General features: G+C 32.9%; 1 protein-coding gene across 2 annotated transcripts in view; it reads right to left on the minus strand.

Moving 5' to 3' along the window:
• Positions 1–15,287: 15,287 nt before the first annotated feature.
• The window catches only part of LOC120088362, a 46,576-nt gene continuing 42,420 nt past the window's right edge, over positions 15,288–19,443 (minus strand). For both annotated transcript variants that reach the window (XM_039045600.1, XM_039045593.1), the window contains 4 exons: positions 18,914–19,019; positions 17,763–17,825; positions 17,086–17,148; positions 15,288–15,753 (listed from right to left, as the gene is read on the minus strand). In XM_039045600.1, coding sequence (XP_038901528.1) covers positions 15,565–15,753; positions 17,086–17,148; positions 17,763–17,825; positions 18,914–19,019 — 421 coding nt within the window. In that variant the 3' untranslated portion in view covers positions 15,288–15,564. The remainder of the gene's footprint in view (positions 15,754–17,085; positions 17,149–17,762; positions 17,826–18,913; positions 19,020–19,443) is intronic.

Consider the following 19,443-nt stretch of genomic DNA (forward strand, 5'->3'; position numbering starts at 1 on the left):
GGAATTCGTTTCATAACCTTAAATTCTTGAGGTGTCTTTGGATATTGTTCCTTAGGAAAATGAATTCAATGTTGAAAGGTAATATACCTCTCTTGAAATTTTGCATTTTAGATCTAGACAATATCTTGTCTATATAAGATGCCTGAGATAATGCTAGCATCTTGTTCTTGAGATTCCGAAGTATTTCGATTCCAAGAACATACTATGCATCTTCCAAATCCTTCATTTAGAATTGCGAAGCTAGCCATCTCTTAACGTCAACTAGGAATTCTACCTCATTTCCAATGAGTAGAATATCATCAACATATAAAACCAGAAAAGCTACAGTCTTGCTGACAATCCTTTTGTAAACACAAGGTTCGTCAACGTTCTATGTTCGAACCATCCTTGTTCAAAGCCATAATATTTGATTGCAGTATCAAATCTCATATTCCAGAATCGAGATGTTTGTTTTAACCCATAAATGGATCTTTTAATCTTGCAAACCTTTTGCTCTTGATCATGCTTTATAAACCCCTTTAGTTAAGACTATAGATACTCTAATCAAGATAGACATTCAGAAAGGTTGTCTTGACATCCATTTTCTAGATTTTGTAATCATAAAAGACAGAAATGGATAAGAATATTCTAATTGACTTAATCATGGAAATTAGAGAAAAAGGTTTCTTCATAGTCCATCCCCTCTCTTTAGGTAAACCCTTTTGCCACGAGTCTAGCTTTGTAGATTTGTACCTTACCAGCTTGGTCTCGTTTTCTCTTATAAATCCATTTGCAACCAACAGGTTTTACCCCTTCTGACTGATCTACAAGTTTCCAGATTGATTTGAAGTACATTGACTCCATTTCGTGGTCCATGGCTTTTATCCATTGGTCTCTATCTATACATTCCATTGCCTATTTAAGGGTCAATGGATTTCTAAGCCATCATCAAGTAGGACGACCTGAGTTTCTGTTAAACCCATGTAACGGTCAAGCTGTTGAACAATCCTCCCACTACGTCGAGGTACTCTCAACTATTGAGAAGGATGTGAAGTATCAGTTTCATCAACAACTCCTACTCAAGAACTAACTCGATCAACAACCCTTGTTGATTTGTCTGTAGCATCTATTGACATTTCACTTAATACTAGCTTACTACGAGGTTGATAATTCTTTATGTGGTCTTCCTCTAAGAATGTTGCATTTTTAGATAAAAATACTTTGTCATCTTGAAGATCATAAAATAGACCACCTTTTGTTTCTTTGGGGTAGCCTACAAATAGGCATACTTTTGAAAGGCGTTCTAATTTTTTCAGGTTTTATACTAGTACATGTGTTGGACATCCCCAAATTCTAAAGTGACATAAACTACCTCTGCATCCATTCCATAACTCGTAAGGTGCTTCCAAAACACTTTTTGAGGGAACCATGTTCAAAATATACACAACAGTCTCTACTGCATGTCCCCAAAAAGAATTAGGCAACGAAGCATAACTCATCATCGAACAAACCATGTCTAACAGGGTTCTATTTCTCCTTTCCGCTACCCCATTCTGTTGAGGTGTACTGAGTGTTGTGAGTTGAGACTAAATTCCATGTTTTATCAAATATTCTTGAAATTTTAGGTTCATATACTTGCCACCTCGATCTTCGAAATGTTTTAATCTTTTTACCTAATTGGTTCTCAACCTCTGTCTTATATTCCTTGAACTTTTTAAGGTTTTCGGACTTGTGATGTATTAAGTAAATATAGCCATATCTAGAATGAAATATTCATACTCTTCTCGTGCTTTAACATTCCTCAGACCATAGAGGTCTGAATGTACGAGCTCTAAGGGTTCTTTGGCTCTAAGACCTTTTCCCGAAAAAGATCTTTTGGTCATTTTACCCTAAAGACAGGATTCACATGGTGGTAGAGAGTTGTCTTCTAACTGATTTAGGAGTTCACTTTTAACCAATCTCCTAATCTGATTGAGATTAATGTGGTGTAATCTTAAGTGTCAAAGATAGACATTAGGAGAAATTTTTCGTTTCTTATTTTAAGATTCAGCTATTTTAAACATCTCTATATTCAAAAAAACTTTTACTTCAGTTGGTTTTAACACATTTAAGTTATTTTCCAGTTTTGTAGAACATATTTTAATACCTTTTGAAATAATGAACACTTCATAAACTTCAAAAGAGACTTTATACTATTGTTCTAGAACATGAGATAGATATTAAATTTCTCCTCATGGCAGAAATCTAATAAATATTTTCAAGCAAAATGAATCTATCTTCAATAAATAACTTTATATCTCCCATTGTTTTAGCTAAGACCACCTCTCCGGTCCTTACCGTAAAGATTGTTTCACCTTTTTCAAGCTGTCTCTGGGAACTACTTTCCTGAGCAAAAGCGCAAATATGATTAGCGGCACCTGAATCTAATATCCAGGTTAATTTATTGTTTTCCACTAAACACGTCTCAATGATAAGTAAATCATATTTACTTTGTTGTGTTTTCTTAGTTTCATCATCTATGACATTCATGTTTATTTATTCTAACATATCTAGAACATGTTCATTAATAAAGGTTTTATCCTTTATGTCATAGTTATAAACTTCTTCGAGAATATCACTCCTGAAAATTTGTCCAAACAATGTCTGTAACGAATTCATGATTCCTTTAATAGAAATCATGTTCTCGAATTTTTTAGCTAGTATATCGAATATATTTGCTAAGAAATGGATTTAGGCCCTTTTCATTTGCCTTAATCCATTTGTCATATGCATTCCAAACTCTTTGGTTTGTAGATGAATTAGGAGATAGAGGACATTCCTCTATTAAAACAAACTTTAAATCATCATCTGCTAGTATTGCATTTATATTTGTTTTCCATGTTAAAAAATTAATACCGTTAAATTTATCGGAAGCGAGTAATTTAATAGAATTTGATATGCTGAAAATATAAACAAATTCTAATCAGTAAACTGCTTTTAAAACCATTCAAATTTAGCAAAAATAATAATGTACACAAATTTCATTATTTATTTGCAAAGATACTTTAATGAGTCAAAATAGATGCTACTGAGGGGCAGTCAAATACTCTTCATTGAAGCAAGACATTCTTGACTGAATACTAACTCTAGAATAACTCTTATTCCTATAGTTATTTAGTTACCATGTTTTGTCAAGAACTTACTAACTCTTAGTAACTTTTGTAAATGTAACCCTCCATTTTCAGACCTCAAATGTCAGCCCTAACGATGCTACCAAATTGGAAAGTCAAGGTTAGGAATGGACCTTAGAGATCCTATCAATTTATGGAGTTTAAGTTATTTTGAATCCTATGTTACAACCCTCCAAGTGGATAGCTGTCGTAAAACGACTAGCTTATGTCGCCTAAAAATGATAAGCAGGCGCAACATAGGAATCTCACAGTCCGAGCTAATGGAAGAGGCCGCAGAATATGTTGACACATTTCCTTCATCCACTTAATATGAACTAATTCCCATATTCACCTTGCTATTGACTATGCAAATACTTTCCGAATGGAGGTCACTCCTAGGGTGAAGCCAAGCATGAATCTCACAGTGTGAACTCTTAGGGACGTGAGAGCTAAGAGCAATATATCATATATATTATTAATCTCTCACTGAACTCTTCTATTTGTTTTGAGTAAATGTTTACTTAGGTACATTTCGGCTAATAAACAAATTAAGTCGAGTTGATTATCCAAGTATAACGTTTATATTTCGATTTAACCTATGATGTCTAAGTGATAAACCATTTTATTACCTCACATCACTTATGTATGCTCATAAAATCGGGTTAACAACTCTCAAGAACCGGCTAAAATTCCCAGGTAGCAGATGTTCCGCAAACCGTCAACTTAAGTACCTCTAGTCTTAGACAGGATTTTAGCCTGTGTGAGTTTGTAACCAAAGTTCTACAAGATAACGACCTATTTTCACTATTTAAAACGAGATGTTATTGGTTAGCTCTAGGTGAGCATGCATCTTATCTTTGTAATATATTTTAAATGTCTAAATTATAACATTTTATAAAATATAGACATGCTTTCAATCCATAACATTCATCAAGCATTTCACAATTTAATATAACACTTTTATATTAAAACATGAAACCCTAATACATGCATACTATATATTATAACCATTTATAACATACTTTCAATGCATGTTTCATGCTTACTATGGTGGATGTTAAATCTACGTGGCATAAAATATGCACATACAAGATTTATTTAATTATAACATACATTCATAATGCATAAATAATTAAACACACACTTATATGGACCAGTTTTGGCATCCTAAGCAAGCAAACAGTCTAAATTATTACAATAATAATTTTAAAAAAAACTTTGAATCGCCACTAGACACTTCAAACCAGCTCGAACTGCTTGAAAACCCCTTAAACCAGCTCCAAAAACACCAAAAACTGGCCAAAATTGGTCAAACCAATCGAACCAGATCGATCAAGGCTATTTGGATCGGCTAAGCCAACTTCAGCCGAGCAGGCGATTCAGACGGAGTAGTTAGTGCATGCGAGCAGATGGGTCATGAGACGGTTGGAGCTTCACGGGACTGTTGAACCGCAACTTCACAAGACGGCTGTAACTTCATGAGATGGTCGGAGCTTCATGGGACGACTGAAGTGCAACTTCATGAGACGGTTGGAACTTCATGAGATGGTTGAAGCTTCACGAGATGGCTGAAACACAGTGTCGCAACTATTCAAAGTAGCGCGGCAACACTTCGAGGAGTTACATCCTTCAGTTGGGCTGTCTGAAGAATAGCGTTGCAACACTGCTTGGCAAAAGCTCTAGATCTCCAAATTTGTTGCTGAGCTTGCTTCCTTCTTTCTTCAATTACAACCTAATTACGACTCTATTGATCCTAACAAATTTATAGTCATTTAAGCACACATTAAGACCCATAAAAAAATAGCCAATTATAACAATTATCACTAAATTGAAGAGGAATCTAATGCCAAATCTGAAATCATCCATATCAGCACCTACTTTCATACAACTTATGAAAACACCCACCAAGATAAAATTAACATGAATTGAGTGCTTAAATCATGCTTTGATACCAGTTGTTGGTATTGACAATCAACATGCAGAAGCAATTTGGATCTTAAGCACTCTAATTCCATTAATTTTAGCAATCAAGCAAGCATGTTCATATTAAGGAAATAGAGTTTCTAAAGTATTACCTTTGAAAAACTATTCAATCCTTCAATTCCAGCTTAAAGTATTCTCTCCAACAAGTTGTAGACCACCACTTGATCTAACCATGAACAGTAATTCGATCCTTCACAGGTTGTTCGTATTAACAGTTGGGTCAAAATTACCATTTTACCCCTATAATACATCTTGTTCCTTAAGTCCCCACTAATCTACTAAAGAACAATTGGTTTATGGTCCTACCAATAAACTGAGTCTCTCTCAATCATAGAGAGGGTGGGCCCCTTTGTTCAAGACTAGGAGTCAGTACTTAAGGAACAACCTATCTACTAACCCAAAAGCGGGTATGAGCGAATTCTATCTTGCAAGATTATTTCCCCAACAATCTGCTCGGTCTTATCCTTATGTCATCAGATTGAAATAGTCAGTTTTAACAGTAAATGACAGTTATAAAGAAAAAGTGAATATTTTGTGGTCTGATCTTATGCAAACATATTTTGCATAGGACGTCCCCACTCGCATGTCTCCACATGAACAATTTTGGGATCACATTGTTTGTATCAAATACAAAGCAGGTCGCATCCTTAGTATCCCTAGGATAAGGTACCCAAGCGTATTCTTATACTTATAGAGTTTTGGCTATATACCCAAACCTTATCTTCTTTTATGTCTCCAAATAAGGTTCAAGTATTTATATAAGCCAGGGGTTCGTCAGTTTATTGATATTCAATAACAGTTTTATTGAATAAACTTCAATAACATCTTTATTGTAAATAAAATATATTTAATTTTACAAACTGCGAGTTTTAGAACATACAACCCAACAGTACTTACCCTTCAAAATGAGTGCCATCAACAACGATCACCGGACAACAACTCTTAAACCCTCTTAAACAAGCCTAGTGCCATGAACATATATTTAAAGTATTGAGATTCTTCAAGTTGAATCTCAAAAATGGTCCCCGAATTTTCAATCTTTAAAGCTTCACCATAAGCATGCAATAGGGCATAAGATTCATCAGGGTACCCCTTGCAAGAACGAAAGCAGTTTCTCTTGTACACCATGCCTTGTCGTAACTTATGTTCACACCATATTCCAACTACATATCCTCAATGATATAGCGTGAGGTTTCAACATGACCGATGTCGAACTTCTCTTTGATTAACTGGCCAATTATAAACGCGCTAGCTTACCTATGGTCATGACTAAGGACTTGAATCGAGCATGTGCGGGCAGTCGTATATTTGTTGATCTTGAAAATTTCATAACCATCCATTCTAACTGCATGTACTCCCCACTTACATGTCTCATGGATACATCGGACACTATATAGTTTTTTTGTTTGATTTCTTAACCCTCAACTCGAAATTATTCTTTATGACCAACATTGACAACCTCATTTTCACATCATTCTTGCAAAAGAAGATTTGGCCTACCTCAATATCCAATCTAGATGAAGACTGTGGTTGCATGATTAGGTCTTCAGTTCTCATAGTATTCGCAAATGGTCGAACTTCAGGAGAACAACTCTCTTCTACTACCTTAGTCCTCCGGTGCACATTACCAATAAAATGACCAAAGTTTTTAAGATATCCTACAAATAGACATAATTTTGAACGTTGTTCCAATTTCTTAGGATTTTGCACCAACACGTGTGTCGAGCATCCCCAGATTCTAAAGTGACATAAACTACTTTTACGTCCTCTTCATACCTCATACGGTATTTCTGAAACACATTTTGAGGGAACCTTGTTCAGAATATATATGGGAGTCTGTATAGCATACCCCTTAAAGGACTAAAGTAACTGAGCATAACTCATCATCGGATGAACCATGTCTAACAAGGTTCGATTTCTCCTTTCTGCAACACTATTTTGTTGTGGTGTTCCAGGTGTTGTGAGTTGGGATTGATTTCCATGATCTACTAAATAGTTCTGGAATTGTAAATCCATATACTCACCGCCTCGATCTGATCGAAATGTTTTAATTCTTTTACCTAATAAGTTTTCAACTTCCGTCTTAAATTCTCTGAACTTTTCTAGAGTTTCAGATTTGTGATTCATTAAGTAAATATAGTCATATCTTGAATAGTCATCAACAAAATTTACGAAATATTCATATCAACCTTGAGATTTTACATTCATCGAACCACAAAGGTCTAAATGTATAAGTTCTAGGGGTTCTTTGGCATGAAGACCTTTTCTAGAAAAAAATCTTTTAGTCATTTTTCCTTCAGGACATGATTCACATGGAGGTAAAGGACTGTCTTCTAACAGATTTAGATGTCCGTTTTTAATTAATCTCTCAATCCTTTTGAGATTTATGTGACCAAGTCTGAGGCGCCAAAGATAGGCATTAGGAGAAATTTTTCGTTTTTTATTTTGAGTCTTTGTCATTTTAAACATCTCTATATTTAAAATGGCTTTTGCTTTAGTTGGTTTTAATACATACAAGTTATTTTCAAGTCTTGCAGAATAAACATGAAACCCTCTTGATAAAACGAACACTTCATTGATTTCAAAAGATACTTTATACATATTTTCTAATAGAGATCAAGTTTCTTTTCATTGTGGGTACATAAAATACATTTTTTAACAAAATGAAAAATTCTCCAAAATATAACTTGATTTCTCCCACTCCTTCAGCTGAAATGACTTCTCCTGTTCCAACTTGAAAGTCATTTCGCGTTTTAAGAGTTGAGTCCAAGAACTAGTTTCCTGTAGAAAACTGCAAACATGGTTAGCAGCACCTAAATATAATATCAAGGTTAAGTGAGAACTTTCCACTAAGCATGTTTCAATTACAAGTAAATCTAATTTACCTTTTTTTCCTTTTCTGCTCTCTTTTTAGCCAAATATTTCGGGCAGTTGCATTTTCAATGCTCGTCTTCTCCACAATGAAAACATTTTCCTTTAGGTGCCTTGGTTTTCTTAGCAATAGATTGCTTCTTCCCTTTTTCCTCCTTCTTCATTTGGATACTTTTATCTTTGGAAGAGGAAGGGGCAGACTTCTTTTTATCTGAAAGCTTCGTTCCTAAAGATGATCTCTTCAGATATTTTTCTGTGAAACAACGTTTGTTTCACTTTCTTTTAATTTCATCATCGATTGGCAAGTCTAGAGTTTGTTCAGTAGAGTAGTCAGATTGGAATTAATCTTATTCATTATAGCATTAGTTCGGAAGGTCAAGAAGCTCTTTGGAAGAGAGTCCAAGATCATACTAACTTGACTAGTCTCATCTATGATAGCACCATGAGCTTCTGCAATGTTAAAATGAACCATCATGTCTAGGACATGCCCCCTAACGTTATCTTTCATGCGTGAGTTATAAACATATTTTATAGCCTCATGTCATACTGAAGATGATGGTTGTTTGAACATTTCCTGCAACGACGCCATAATCTCACGAGCAGTGGACATGACTTCATGTTTTTTATTGAGCACATCAGATATGCTCGCCAAGATGTAGGCTCTCGCCTTCTCATTAACCCTTGCCCATCTATCATAAACTTCCCGAACATTTCAGTTAGTATTTGAACCAGGAAGAGGAGGAAAAACAAACATCAGGTCGCCAACCACTATTATTGTATTTTTATTCGATTTCCAATTAGAGTAACCTTTTCCATTAAATTTATTGGAAGCGAGAAGTTGTATAATCGAGTTTGACATCGCTGAAAAATAAACAATTTCTATTAAATTTATGCATTTAAGTCCAATTTTAGCAAAAAATAATAAAGTACCCATATTTTCATGATTTATTTGCAACAATACTTAGTGAGTTAGAGTAGATGCTACTGAAGAATAGTCAAATATTCTTTCACTGGAGTAAGACAATCTTGACCAAATACTATATCCGGAATAACTCGTATTCTTAAAGTTGTTTGGTTACCATTTTCAGTCAAGAACTTTACTTATGTTTAGCAACTCTTGTAAGTGTGACCCACCATTTTCAGAACTTGTAGAACGGCATGAACATGCCCCTGAATTAGAAGACAATGTTCAAGACGAAACTATAAAATCCTATTCATTTTTTAAGCTTGGGTTGTTCCGAATCCTATGTTACAACCCTCCGAAGGGATCGCCGCAGTTTACGACTAGCTAGTGCCGCCTAAAAACGACTACAAGCGCAACATAGGAATCTCACGGTTCAAACTAATGGAGGAGACTGTAGGATATGAAGTGCCGCCTAAAAATCACTTGCTAGTCCTACTAACTATGAACTACTAGTGCCGCCTAAAAATGACTAGCTAGACCCACTTACTATGAACTACTTCCTCCATTCACCTTGTTATTGACCCATGCAAACATTTTTCGAATGGAGTAGTCGCGGTAAAAGCGACACGAAGCTGAGCATGGGCCTCACGGTGTGAACTCTTGGGGACGTGAGAGTTAAAAACGATATATTGAATATATTGTTAATCTTCCACTAAAGTGTCTAAATATTTGGGTATTCTCTTACTTAAGTAAATTCCGGTTAATTTTAAACAACCTAAGTCTATATGATTTATCCAAGTATAACGTTTATATTTGGATTTTAACCTACGATGTCTAGGTATTAAACCAATTTTAAACCTCACACTACTCATGCAAGCTCATAAAACCGGTTAACAATGCTCAACATTTCGGTCATAATCCCCAAGTAGGAGGTATTACGTAAACCGTCAACTTAAATACCTCCAGCCTTAGACAGGATTATAAACCGGTTGAGTTTGTAACCAAATTTTATAAGATAATGACCTATTTTAACTATTAAAACAAGTTGTTAACCTAAGTGAGCATGTTGTTTAACTTTGTTATGGATTTCAATGTCTAATCCAATTTTATAACAACTTATGAAACCATAGACATGCTTTCAAACCATAATATACATCAAAGACATTCAAAATTAACATAACACTTTATTAATTTTAAGAAACCCTAAACATGCATACTGTACATTATAACTAACTTATAACATAATATTATGCATGCAATATAATTTCCTATGGTGGGATTTTAAGTCTAAATGGCATACTATATGCACAAATATGTTTAATTCAAATATAATATACATCACATGCATAAAATAATTAAAACAATTAAACAACACCAATATGGTTCAACTTTGGCATCCTAAACAAGCAAAATTACTAATTATTACAAAAACAACCCAAAAACAGCTTCAAAAGAGGACTGGGCCACTCGACCGACCCGAACTGGACCCAAACCACCCTCCAAATGCTCCAAATGAGGCTGAATTGGACCAGCTGTTGCTGAACCAGACCGAATGAAGACCGAACCGATCAAACCGGATATCCTCCCGCGCAAACCAGCTCACGAATGCACGCCTTACTTGACTGGGATGAACAGTGTCGCAATGCTGCATCCCAGTGTTGCAATGATTCTGGAAAATGATGAACAGTGTTGCAACGCTTGATGAATAGTGTCTTGATGCTGTCGAGCAGAAGCTCAAATTCTAAAAACTGCAACTCGACCTTGCTTGCTTTTCACTTTAATTACAGTCTAATTTGGACTCTATTGACTCTAATAAAATTACAAACTCTAGAGCACACATATAAAATCATCAAACATGAGCCAATTACAAATTAAATTTCATAATTAAAGAGAATTCTAATACCAAAGTTGAATTTCCACCATATCAGTCAATCAAACATGCAATCATAGAATTTCATCCACCAAATTCAAATTAACGTTAATTGAATGCTTAAATCATGCTCTAATAACAATTGATAGAGTAAACTAACATGCAACGGAAGAAATCAGAATCAATAAGCACTCTAATTACATTTAATTTGAATTTTAAAACATGCTAAGAAACAGTTTTCTGGAAAGGGTTTTATGAATTCAATGCCTTTGATGAAAACTCTTCAATTCCAATTGAATCCACAAATTGGAGCTTCAATCTTTCAGTAGACCACCACATAGACCTTCTCTACTATTCTCTAACTTGAATTGAGAGATAGAATCTCTGAATTTGAGCTGGATTTTGAGTGAGATTGAAGAGGGTTTAGAGGGATTTTTTCAACAGAGTTCAGAGCTTTTAATTAGCAAGCATGAACCTGTAATTGAAGTTCAAAACTTCAATTTATACAAGAAGACCATGCAAATCTGAAATTGAAGTGGCATGAGGTGTTAATTTGAGTGGGAAAATCCAAGATTGAACTTTCCCACTTTCAAATTTTAAATTCAATTTATTTATTTAATTTGATTAATTAATTTTAAATTAAAACTGACCAATTTTAATTTAATTTTTATAATTTTAAATTTTCAAAAAATCTAAAATTCTAATTAATCAAATTACCAATTTTGAACAAATTTCAAAATTGTATAAAATTGAATAATCAATTAAACTAATTTAAATAATTAAATTTAATATCAAATATTAAATATTATATTACACCTCAAATCATTATTTAAATATTTTTGAACTCTCCAATTTCGTTTAATTTCGACAAAAATTAAACGTTTCAATTGTATCAAATACAATTAATAGAAACCCTAATTGAATTTGAACACTTCGAATTCAAAACCTTAATTTCGAATTTCAACATTTCAAAATCACTCGATTCACTAATCCAAGATAATTTTACGAGCTAGTAGAGGGACGTTATGGACCTACAGATCATGAACTCCAACGATTTGCAATTAATTGGTTAAACTTTTTAAACCGAATCAATCACCATTCGTTAACTATCGAGACACGCCACTATAGCTCGATAGTTTCACTCTCCTCATTGTAGATATATTTCTGTCCATTTTAACTATAATCGGTAAGTCGATCATTCACAGGTCATTCGTATTTATAGTTAGGTCAAAATTATCATTTTACTCCTATAAATACGTCTTGCTCCTTAAGCTCCCACCGATCCTTCATCGAACAATTGGTTTATAGTCCAGCTTATAAACCATGACCCTCTCAATCATGAAAGGGCAGGGCCTTATTGTTCAAAACTAGGAATCAACGCTTAAGAGAACAACCTATCTGCTAACCTTAAGTCGGATAGGAGTGAATTCCATCTTCCAGAGCTATGTCCCCAGCTATCTATCCGATCTTATCTCCAAAATGGAAAGTTTATTGAGCAGTGCTATTGGACTACTCTCACCTACGCAGATCAAAGGATAATCTCAAATAAACAGGAGTTCATAGTTAGCTCAGGATTAAAATCGAGTTACCCTAGGTCATTGAATTTTGAAATAGTCAGTTTTAACAGTAAAAGGTCGTTTATAAAAAAAAAAAATAAATAACTATTTCAAGGTCTGATCTTATGCAAACTCATTGCGTAGGATGCCCCCACTCACATGTCTCTACATGAATGATTTTGGGGTCACATCATTTGTATCATTATACAAAATGGGCCGCATCTAATAGCGTCACGAAGATGAGGTACCCAATCTCATCCATATACTTATAGACAATTTTGGTTATATACTAAAACTTGATCCTCTTTTATGTCGTCACATAAAGTTAAAGTAATCATATTATAGCCATAGATTTGTTTATTGGATTTTTATAATAGAATGCAATATCAATAATAATTAATTAAATAAAATACTCAATAATTTTTTTATTGATAAATAGAATATGTTTAACAATATTTACGAACGGTGAGTTTAGGACATTCCCAATAATAATAGTATAATACCAACTCACAAAGAAACCGTTCATATCATGACTTATATGATTTAAGTAAATAAGAAACAACACAGTGCATGTTTATACTTATTTGGAGTGTTAAATTGCTTGTATGTGTTGATTTTGAAGAATTACAAAAATGAAGAAGATAAATTATGGCAAACTATCACTGCTCACGTGTTTCAAAATTTTGTTATTCCAATATTGCCCTCTGTTGTAGATTTCGATTTTAACTCTCTGGATATCCTGTAATCGAGGACAGAGATTTATAAGGTTTTTTATACCCTTGTTTTTGGAAATATTGTATTCCTCACATCCCTTTTCCCATGGATAAGAAGTATTCTTTGCCCTTACAAAAAAGTTATTTTTAATGGAAAATTATTTACACAAAATAGCAAAATTTAATCATCTTCTCCAGTCTCTTTCTCTTTCTCCTTCTTCTCCTTCGGCTTCTCCTGCTTCTTCTTCTCCTACTTCTTCAGTCCAATTTCGATTGCTCTCTCTAACCCATACACTCTAACGTCCAGTTGACACTGCACCCATGTCCAATCATCATTTGGATCTACATTGTAGATCTGGTTGTACTCGCCGCCGATGAGCCAATTTTTCTCTCTCTACCCAATTCGCTCTCTCTTTTTCTCTAACTCTTAGATCCTTGTAGCCCAATCCTCATCACCGTTGTCTTGTAACCGCCAGTGCTAGAGTTCGTTGGATTTTGGCCGTTAGGGATAAGATTTTCCGCATTTTTGGTTTATTTTGTTTGATTCTTGAACACCCATTAAATTGTGGTGTTAAAATTAATTTACCCATGAAATTGGATGCTAGATTTGAATTTTATTGCTTTAAAATAGTGTGATAGACATTGTTATCAATGTCTATTACAAATAGACACTGATAGAAACTTATAGTGTCCATCAGTGACTAAAATTGCGTTGATGTGGAGCGTAGCAATGTTGCAGACTAATAAAAGTTTATTAGTGTCGATCAGTGACTAAAACTGCGTTGATGTGGAGCATAGCAACGCTGTAAACGGATAGAAGTCTATCAGTGATAAAAATTGATAGGTCTATAATTGATACTATAATGATAGAGATTGATACAAGTCTATCACTGATAGATGCTTATAGAAATCTATCCGTATTTATCAATATTGTAAATAATTTGACTTTTTTTCTATCTGTCAAAATTTCCCTAATTAAAAATTACTTGATATTAATATTCCAAAATCAATGTAGTTAATTATTTAACTGGAATAACGCATTGTATTTCATTAAAATATATACATGATTCAATTAATGAAAACTCATTAAATGAATATTTTACTGAATTTGTTGATTAATTAGTAGGCAATATCTTAAATCTTTTGAATTAGTTAAACTAAGTTAGTATAAAATTTTATTTTTAAAGAATCATAATTTATTACTTTATTGATTACTTATAATCAAATAATTATTTAGTGTGATTAATGTTTATTTTTTATTCATTATTGACGTATCATAATTATACAACATTTTTTTAGTATTTTTTATTAACATTTCATATTTGCTACTCAATTTCACTTTTTATACAATATATTGTTTGTTAAAAATGTATTTTCTTAGATCATTTAATTGAGCTTATTATTAATACTAAACTTAACTAATTAAATAAATAAGTATTAAATTATAATAAGTAATTGTTTTAAATGAGAAAACTGTTAGAAATATTTTCAAATATAGTAAAATGTGATTGTTTAATGATACACTGTGTCTATCAGTATCACTAACACTAATATATCTATCCATGTGTATCTATGTCTATCCATGTCTATCACAGATAAACAATATTTTGCTATATTTGTAAATAAATAAACTCATTTTTCTATATTTGAAAATAGTCCAATTATAATCAATAAAACGTTCATTAAATATATTAATTATTTAATTTAAATTATAAATTACACATTTTTCAAATATACATAATTAAAATTATCATTAAATCCTTAACTAAGTATTTTTTTTTTTATCAATATATCAAATGATATCAATTGCTTAATTAATTGATCTATTAAAATTACATAAGATGGTCATGCTTAATTCTATAGGTTAAATACAAACCATTTTTATTCATAAAATTCTTATAACATTTTTCCTACGGTTAATTTTGATTCTCAGATATCTTATTCTCAAATATATTATTTCTAGACATTTTTTATCCCCAAGACATTTTTAAAACCTTAAACGAAATAGTCTCTGAATGACTTTGGATACTAAAAGGAGCACATTTTGAAACTTTAGTTGCTCCTGAAAAGGTTATTTTTCCTAAAATAGTTCTTCAAGCCCCCCATGAATAAATGTCTTGGATGTTTTTATTCGAAGATAGGGTGAAATCTGTTCTATCTAGCAGCTTTCGTCTAACAAAAAGTTGCTAATGAAAATTGTCAACATAAGCCAAGCTTAGTCAAAATAAACTTCAATGTTCACACTTTTACATAAACCATAGGTTAACATAATTTATGTAACTAATATTATACGATGTTTAAAGTGAAGAAATCAATGATATTACAAAAGGGAGGAAAAAACAAACTCCCAAAAGCAGCGCTTATTGCAAAAAGAACACCAGTTGAAGGCTTAGGCCAAATGTAGAATAAGGAAAGAAAAAAAACATACCAACATAAATAATTAAGAAATAGGAGGGTAAGTAAAGAACCTTCCCCATGTTGCTGCTTTAGGTGAGGGAAGCCATATTAATGATTCCAGGCCAAAAGAGGCAACAAGATGTTAGATTTTTTGTTTTCTGTATGGAGACAATTCAACCTCAAGGCGACTGATTTCATCCTGCAGATCTTGCAAACTGACTCTTCTTGTTTTCTTACTCGTTTCGGCATCACTAATCAGGCTTGAGAGACGCTTCAAACATGTGCAGTACTCGGCCTTGACTTCAGGAGTGTCGAAAGTTGAACCTTTGAACTGCATAAGCGTTGCCATTCACAATTTAGTTTAAGATCTTTAGAACGTGTCTAATCATAAAAGTATTAATGTTTGTGCACTATGACATGGTATGAATGAGCATTTCAGCATCTGTACTTCCAACCGAAAAAGCTTCAGAATGATGTTAAAAATTATTTGCTAATAGTGTTAATTGGTTTTTCTAATATAGAAATTTTGTTTGGTTGGTGAACTTTTTAAATTTCTTTTTTTTTTTTTTTTTAATTCCATTACTTTTGAAATAATCTTTGAATCACTTTCTCCTTTTGATATTTACGAGTGTTTTCTCCAACTTGCACACCTCAACTATTCTTATGAAACAATCACCTAACCTACTATATTTAATTGCCAAGGAAACTTACAAGCTATTAAATCTAAGTAGGTGGTCACCATGACTCGGCTCATTCTCTTTAAGCCATTAATTATTTAGATGAACCTTTATCACTAGGTCAACTCAGGATGGTTGGTATTCTTAAGAACAAAAATATGAGATACGAGGTGTAAATACATCAAGTACTATGAAATCACTTGAGAAAACACATTCCACAAAAATGCATCTTAACATATCTCCAGTCTCTTTTTGTCACTTTTTAAGTTCAAAAAGAGATGGGAATTTGAATCTCAGGAAGATAAGTAAAGCTTTGGCTAATTGGGCTAATGACACGGTCGACTATTTATTTCACGTCAGTCTAATAAAAGAGGTGCAATACCATATCACTGAGCAAAGTTCAATAAAATATATGTAAAGAAAAGAATTTTAGGTTCCAATAAAGATTCTAACAAAATAAGATCTTAAAAGAATTTCTTTTAGCTAAGAAACAAAAACCTCTTGCAAATGTCTCTGTACAACTGCAGGAAATGGAAGCCTTTTTACCAGGATTCTAACAGAGTAACAAACTACAATGATTAAACAATTCCTAGAACTCATTTAACCACCACTTCATCCGGCACAAAACTTAAAAATCACTTCCCAGTGATCCTATAAAATTCTCTTATGAATTTTAAATTACATATCCAGCCTTGGATAGGGGATTGATTATCAACATAAACAAAAGTCAGTTTGATAACAATCTCAAAATATTGGCTAGATTTTATAAACAAAATAATAATAATGATAATAATGACAGTAATAGTAAGTGTTTCAAACTACCTGAGATTTCAAAAGTCATTTCAGGTAGTAGATCACGAATGAAAGACTGTAAGTAAATAATATTTTTTAAACACAAATAAATAATGTATCAACCATGTGGTCATTGATGTCACGCTCATTGAATCATTGGACAGAATAAAAGAAATATCACTGGAACGTGTTACCTTTTGATAAGCAGAAAAGCATTCAGAGAGTACATTCTCAGCCTCAACTAGCGAAGGATCCTTCTGCAACAACATTCCAGTTACTCAAAGTGGTAGCAGAAGAGCCAGTGGAATTACATCAATCAATTAAAACACAACCAAAACAGACTCTTGCTCTTAGGGAGTGTCCACTGATCCAAATGAATTCAATAAAACTAAAAAAACTTTCTTGTTGTCTTTTCTCACTTCTCTCTGTGCTTGTTCTTCTAGGTTTTAGTCTTTCAAAAGTAGCCTCTTATATTTATATTTATATTTCTATATATATAAAACAAGCATTTAAACTTTTCGTTGAAAAAATGAAAAAAGATTAACACTCAAAAATGACATAGAAAACCCCAAAAAAAAACATGAAAATCAACACCCCATTCGCTTGGCAAAGGGAACATAGTAGTGAGGGCATAAGGAATAAAGAAGAATTTCCTCTGGAGCAAATCGGCTGTGTCAAGGCTACTGATGAGGACAATCCAAACGTAATTCTTTTTGGACTTTTTTTTATTTCCATAGTGTTGAAAAGAGAATTTACTCACTGCCTACTACTTAAAATTGTATATACTCAAGTTTTGCATAATATTTGTCAATTTAAAAAGCACATTGCAAGGCAACAGATACTATCGCTTATTTAAGCCATCACAGCTAACCTTTGATACTTGCATCTCTTGCAGGATGATCTCCAAATGCCCGAGAGAATCAAGTGATTGTAACTGCAAACACAATACAGATGAGCCCTATTGACATGAGTAAATTCCTACCCAAACAATCAATTAAAATCATTTAAATTTTATTGAGTCTTAATCACTGAGAGACATAATCGTAGGACAACGACATGGATACGAATCATATCAAACATGGCACAAACGCAGTGATGCACACTATCAATTAAAAAATTGTGGTATAGGAAGCACGGATGTATTTAATTAACACATGTTTAACATACATGGTATACTTTTACACATCTTAATATAATATTCTTGGTAAAAGACCCCTTTTTTTAATGAATAACTAAGCTTTTAATGAAAAGAATGAAAGAATATAAGGAAAAACAAAAAAGAAGCTCACAAAATGGGCCTTCAATGATGTAAAATAAGGCCTAACAGGTAATTTCAACAAAAGAAAGCTCCACCACTGAAGTCCAAAAAAAAAACATGAAATCTATTTATGTTGGTTTCCTGGTACTTTGATCATTAGTCTCTTTTCATTTTATCAATGAAAAGCTTTATTTCCTTTTCAAAAAAAATATAACAAAAAAACATGAAATTTAACGAGGAACCAGATATAGAATGACTATTTCTCTCTCTAAAGGTCCCACACAAAACAGCACATACCCCAACTTGTCACAAAAAGCTTCTTGAATAAATTCACAACTTGGGAGTTTGTATTTCTTGAACTTTATTTTTTGTCATTGACATAATGAGAAGTTATTTCTTGTAAATAAATAAATAATCATTTGCATTCTTGCTCATGTCATTTTGGTTGCCTTTGAATAAATTCACATTTAATAAATGACTAAATATAACATAGTTGTGTGCTCAAACCTTCAAGCCTATTGGCAGTACCATGAAATTGCTCTAGCTTAAAAGTTCATGAATTGAGTGAATGACTATGGAGTAAAACATATTAAAAGAACATTCAGTTATGGATATATTGGAGGAAAACAAATTTAACAGGGGAAAACCTAACTTTCAAATGATAAGTTATATAGGACAAAGTTATAATAATATCTTGAGAAAAATGGGAAAACATTAAATATGAAGAAACTTCAATTCTTCATTGTAGAGAAAGGAAAACAAACCAGTATGATAAGTGCTGTACGTCCGTCCTTTTCAGTTTCTCCATCTTTATGAACTTTTTTCTTCTCGCCGTGCTTGCTTATTTTATTTAATACTCCTCGTGATATCCTATCATTGAGAGAGATTTGCATAAACTTGCTGTAAAATCAATTACAACCAGCTGTACTACGGTGATTTTAAGTCATAAAATCATATAAGTGAACTATCCTTATTTTTCATGAAGAGTATTGTGTGGGAAAGGATTTTGGACGACCCTATTAAACCTGTAAAGCTAACGTGATTGATGATCAATAATTCTATATTTCAGAAGATTAATTCAAGAAGCTAGAAGTGTTTTTTTTTACCAGTAAGCATTTTAAATTGTACGACTTGCCAATTTACCTATTTAAAAATGTTGTTCCCCTGACACTAAGTAGAAGATTATTTCCAGTCTTCAGGAAAAATTGTTTGAGCATAACTGCTTTTTTCCTTCCCATGTTACCAATCTACACTTCAGTTTCCTGTTCACTAATGGTAGGTGATGTCAGTTAAC

Source organism: Benincasa hispida, chromosome 1 (genome assembly GCF_009727055.1).
Source record: "Benincasa hispida cultivar B227 chromosome 1, ASM972705v1, whole genome shotgun sequence".
In the NCBI taxonomy this organism is placed as follows: domain Eukaryota; kingdom Viridiplantae; phylum Streptophyta; class Magnoliopsida; order Cucurbitales; family Cucurbitaceae; genus Benincasa; species Benincasa hispida.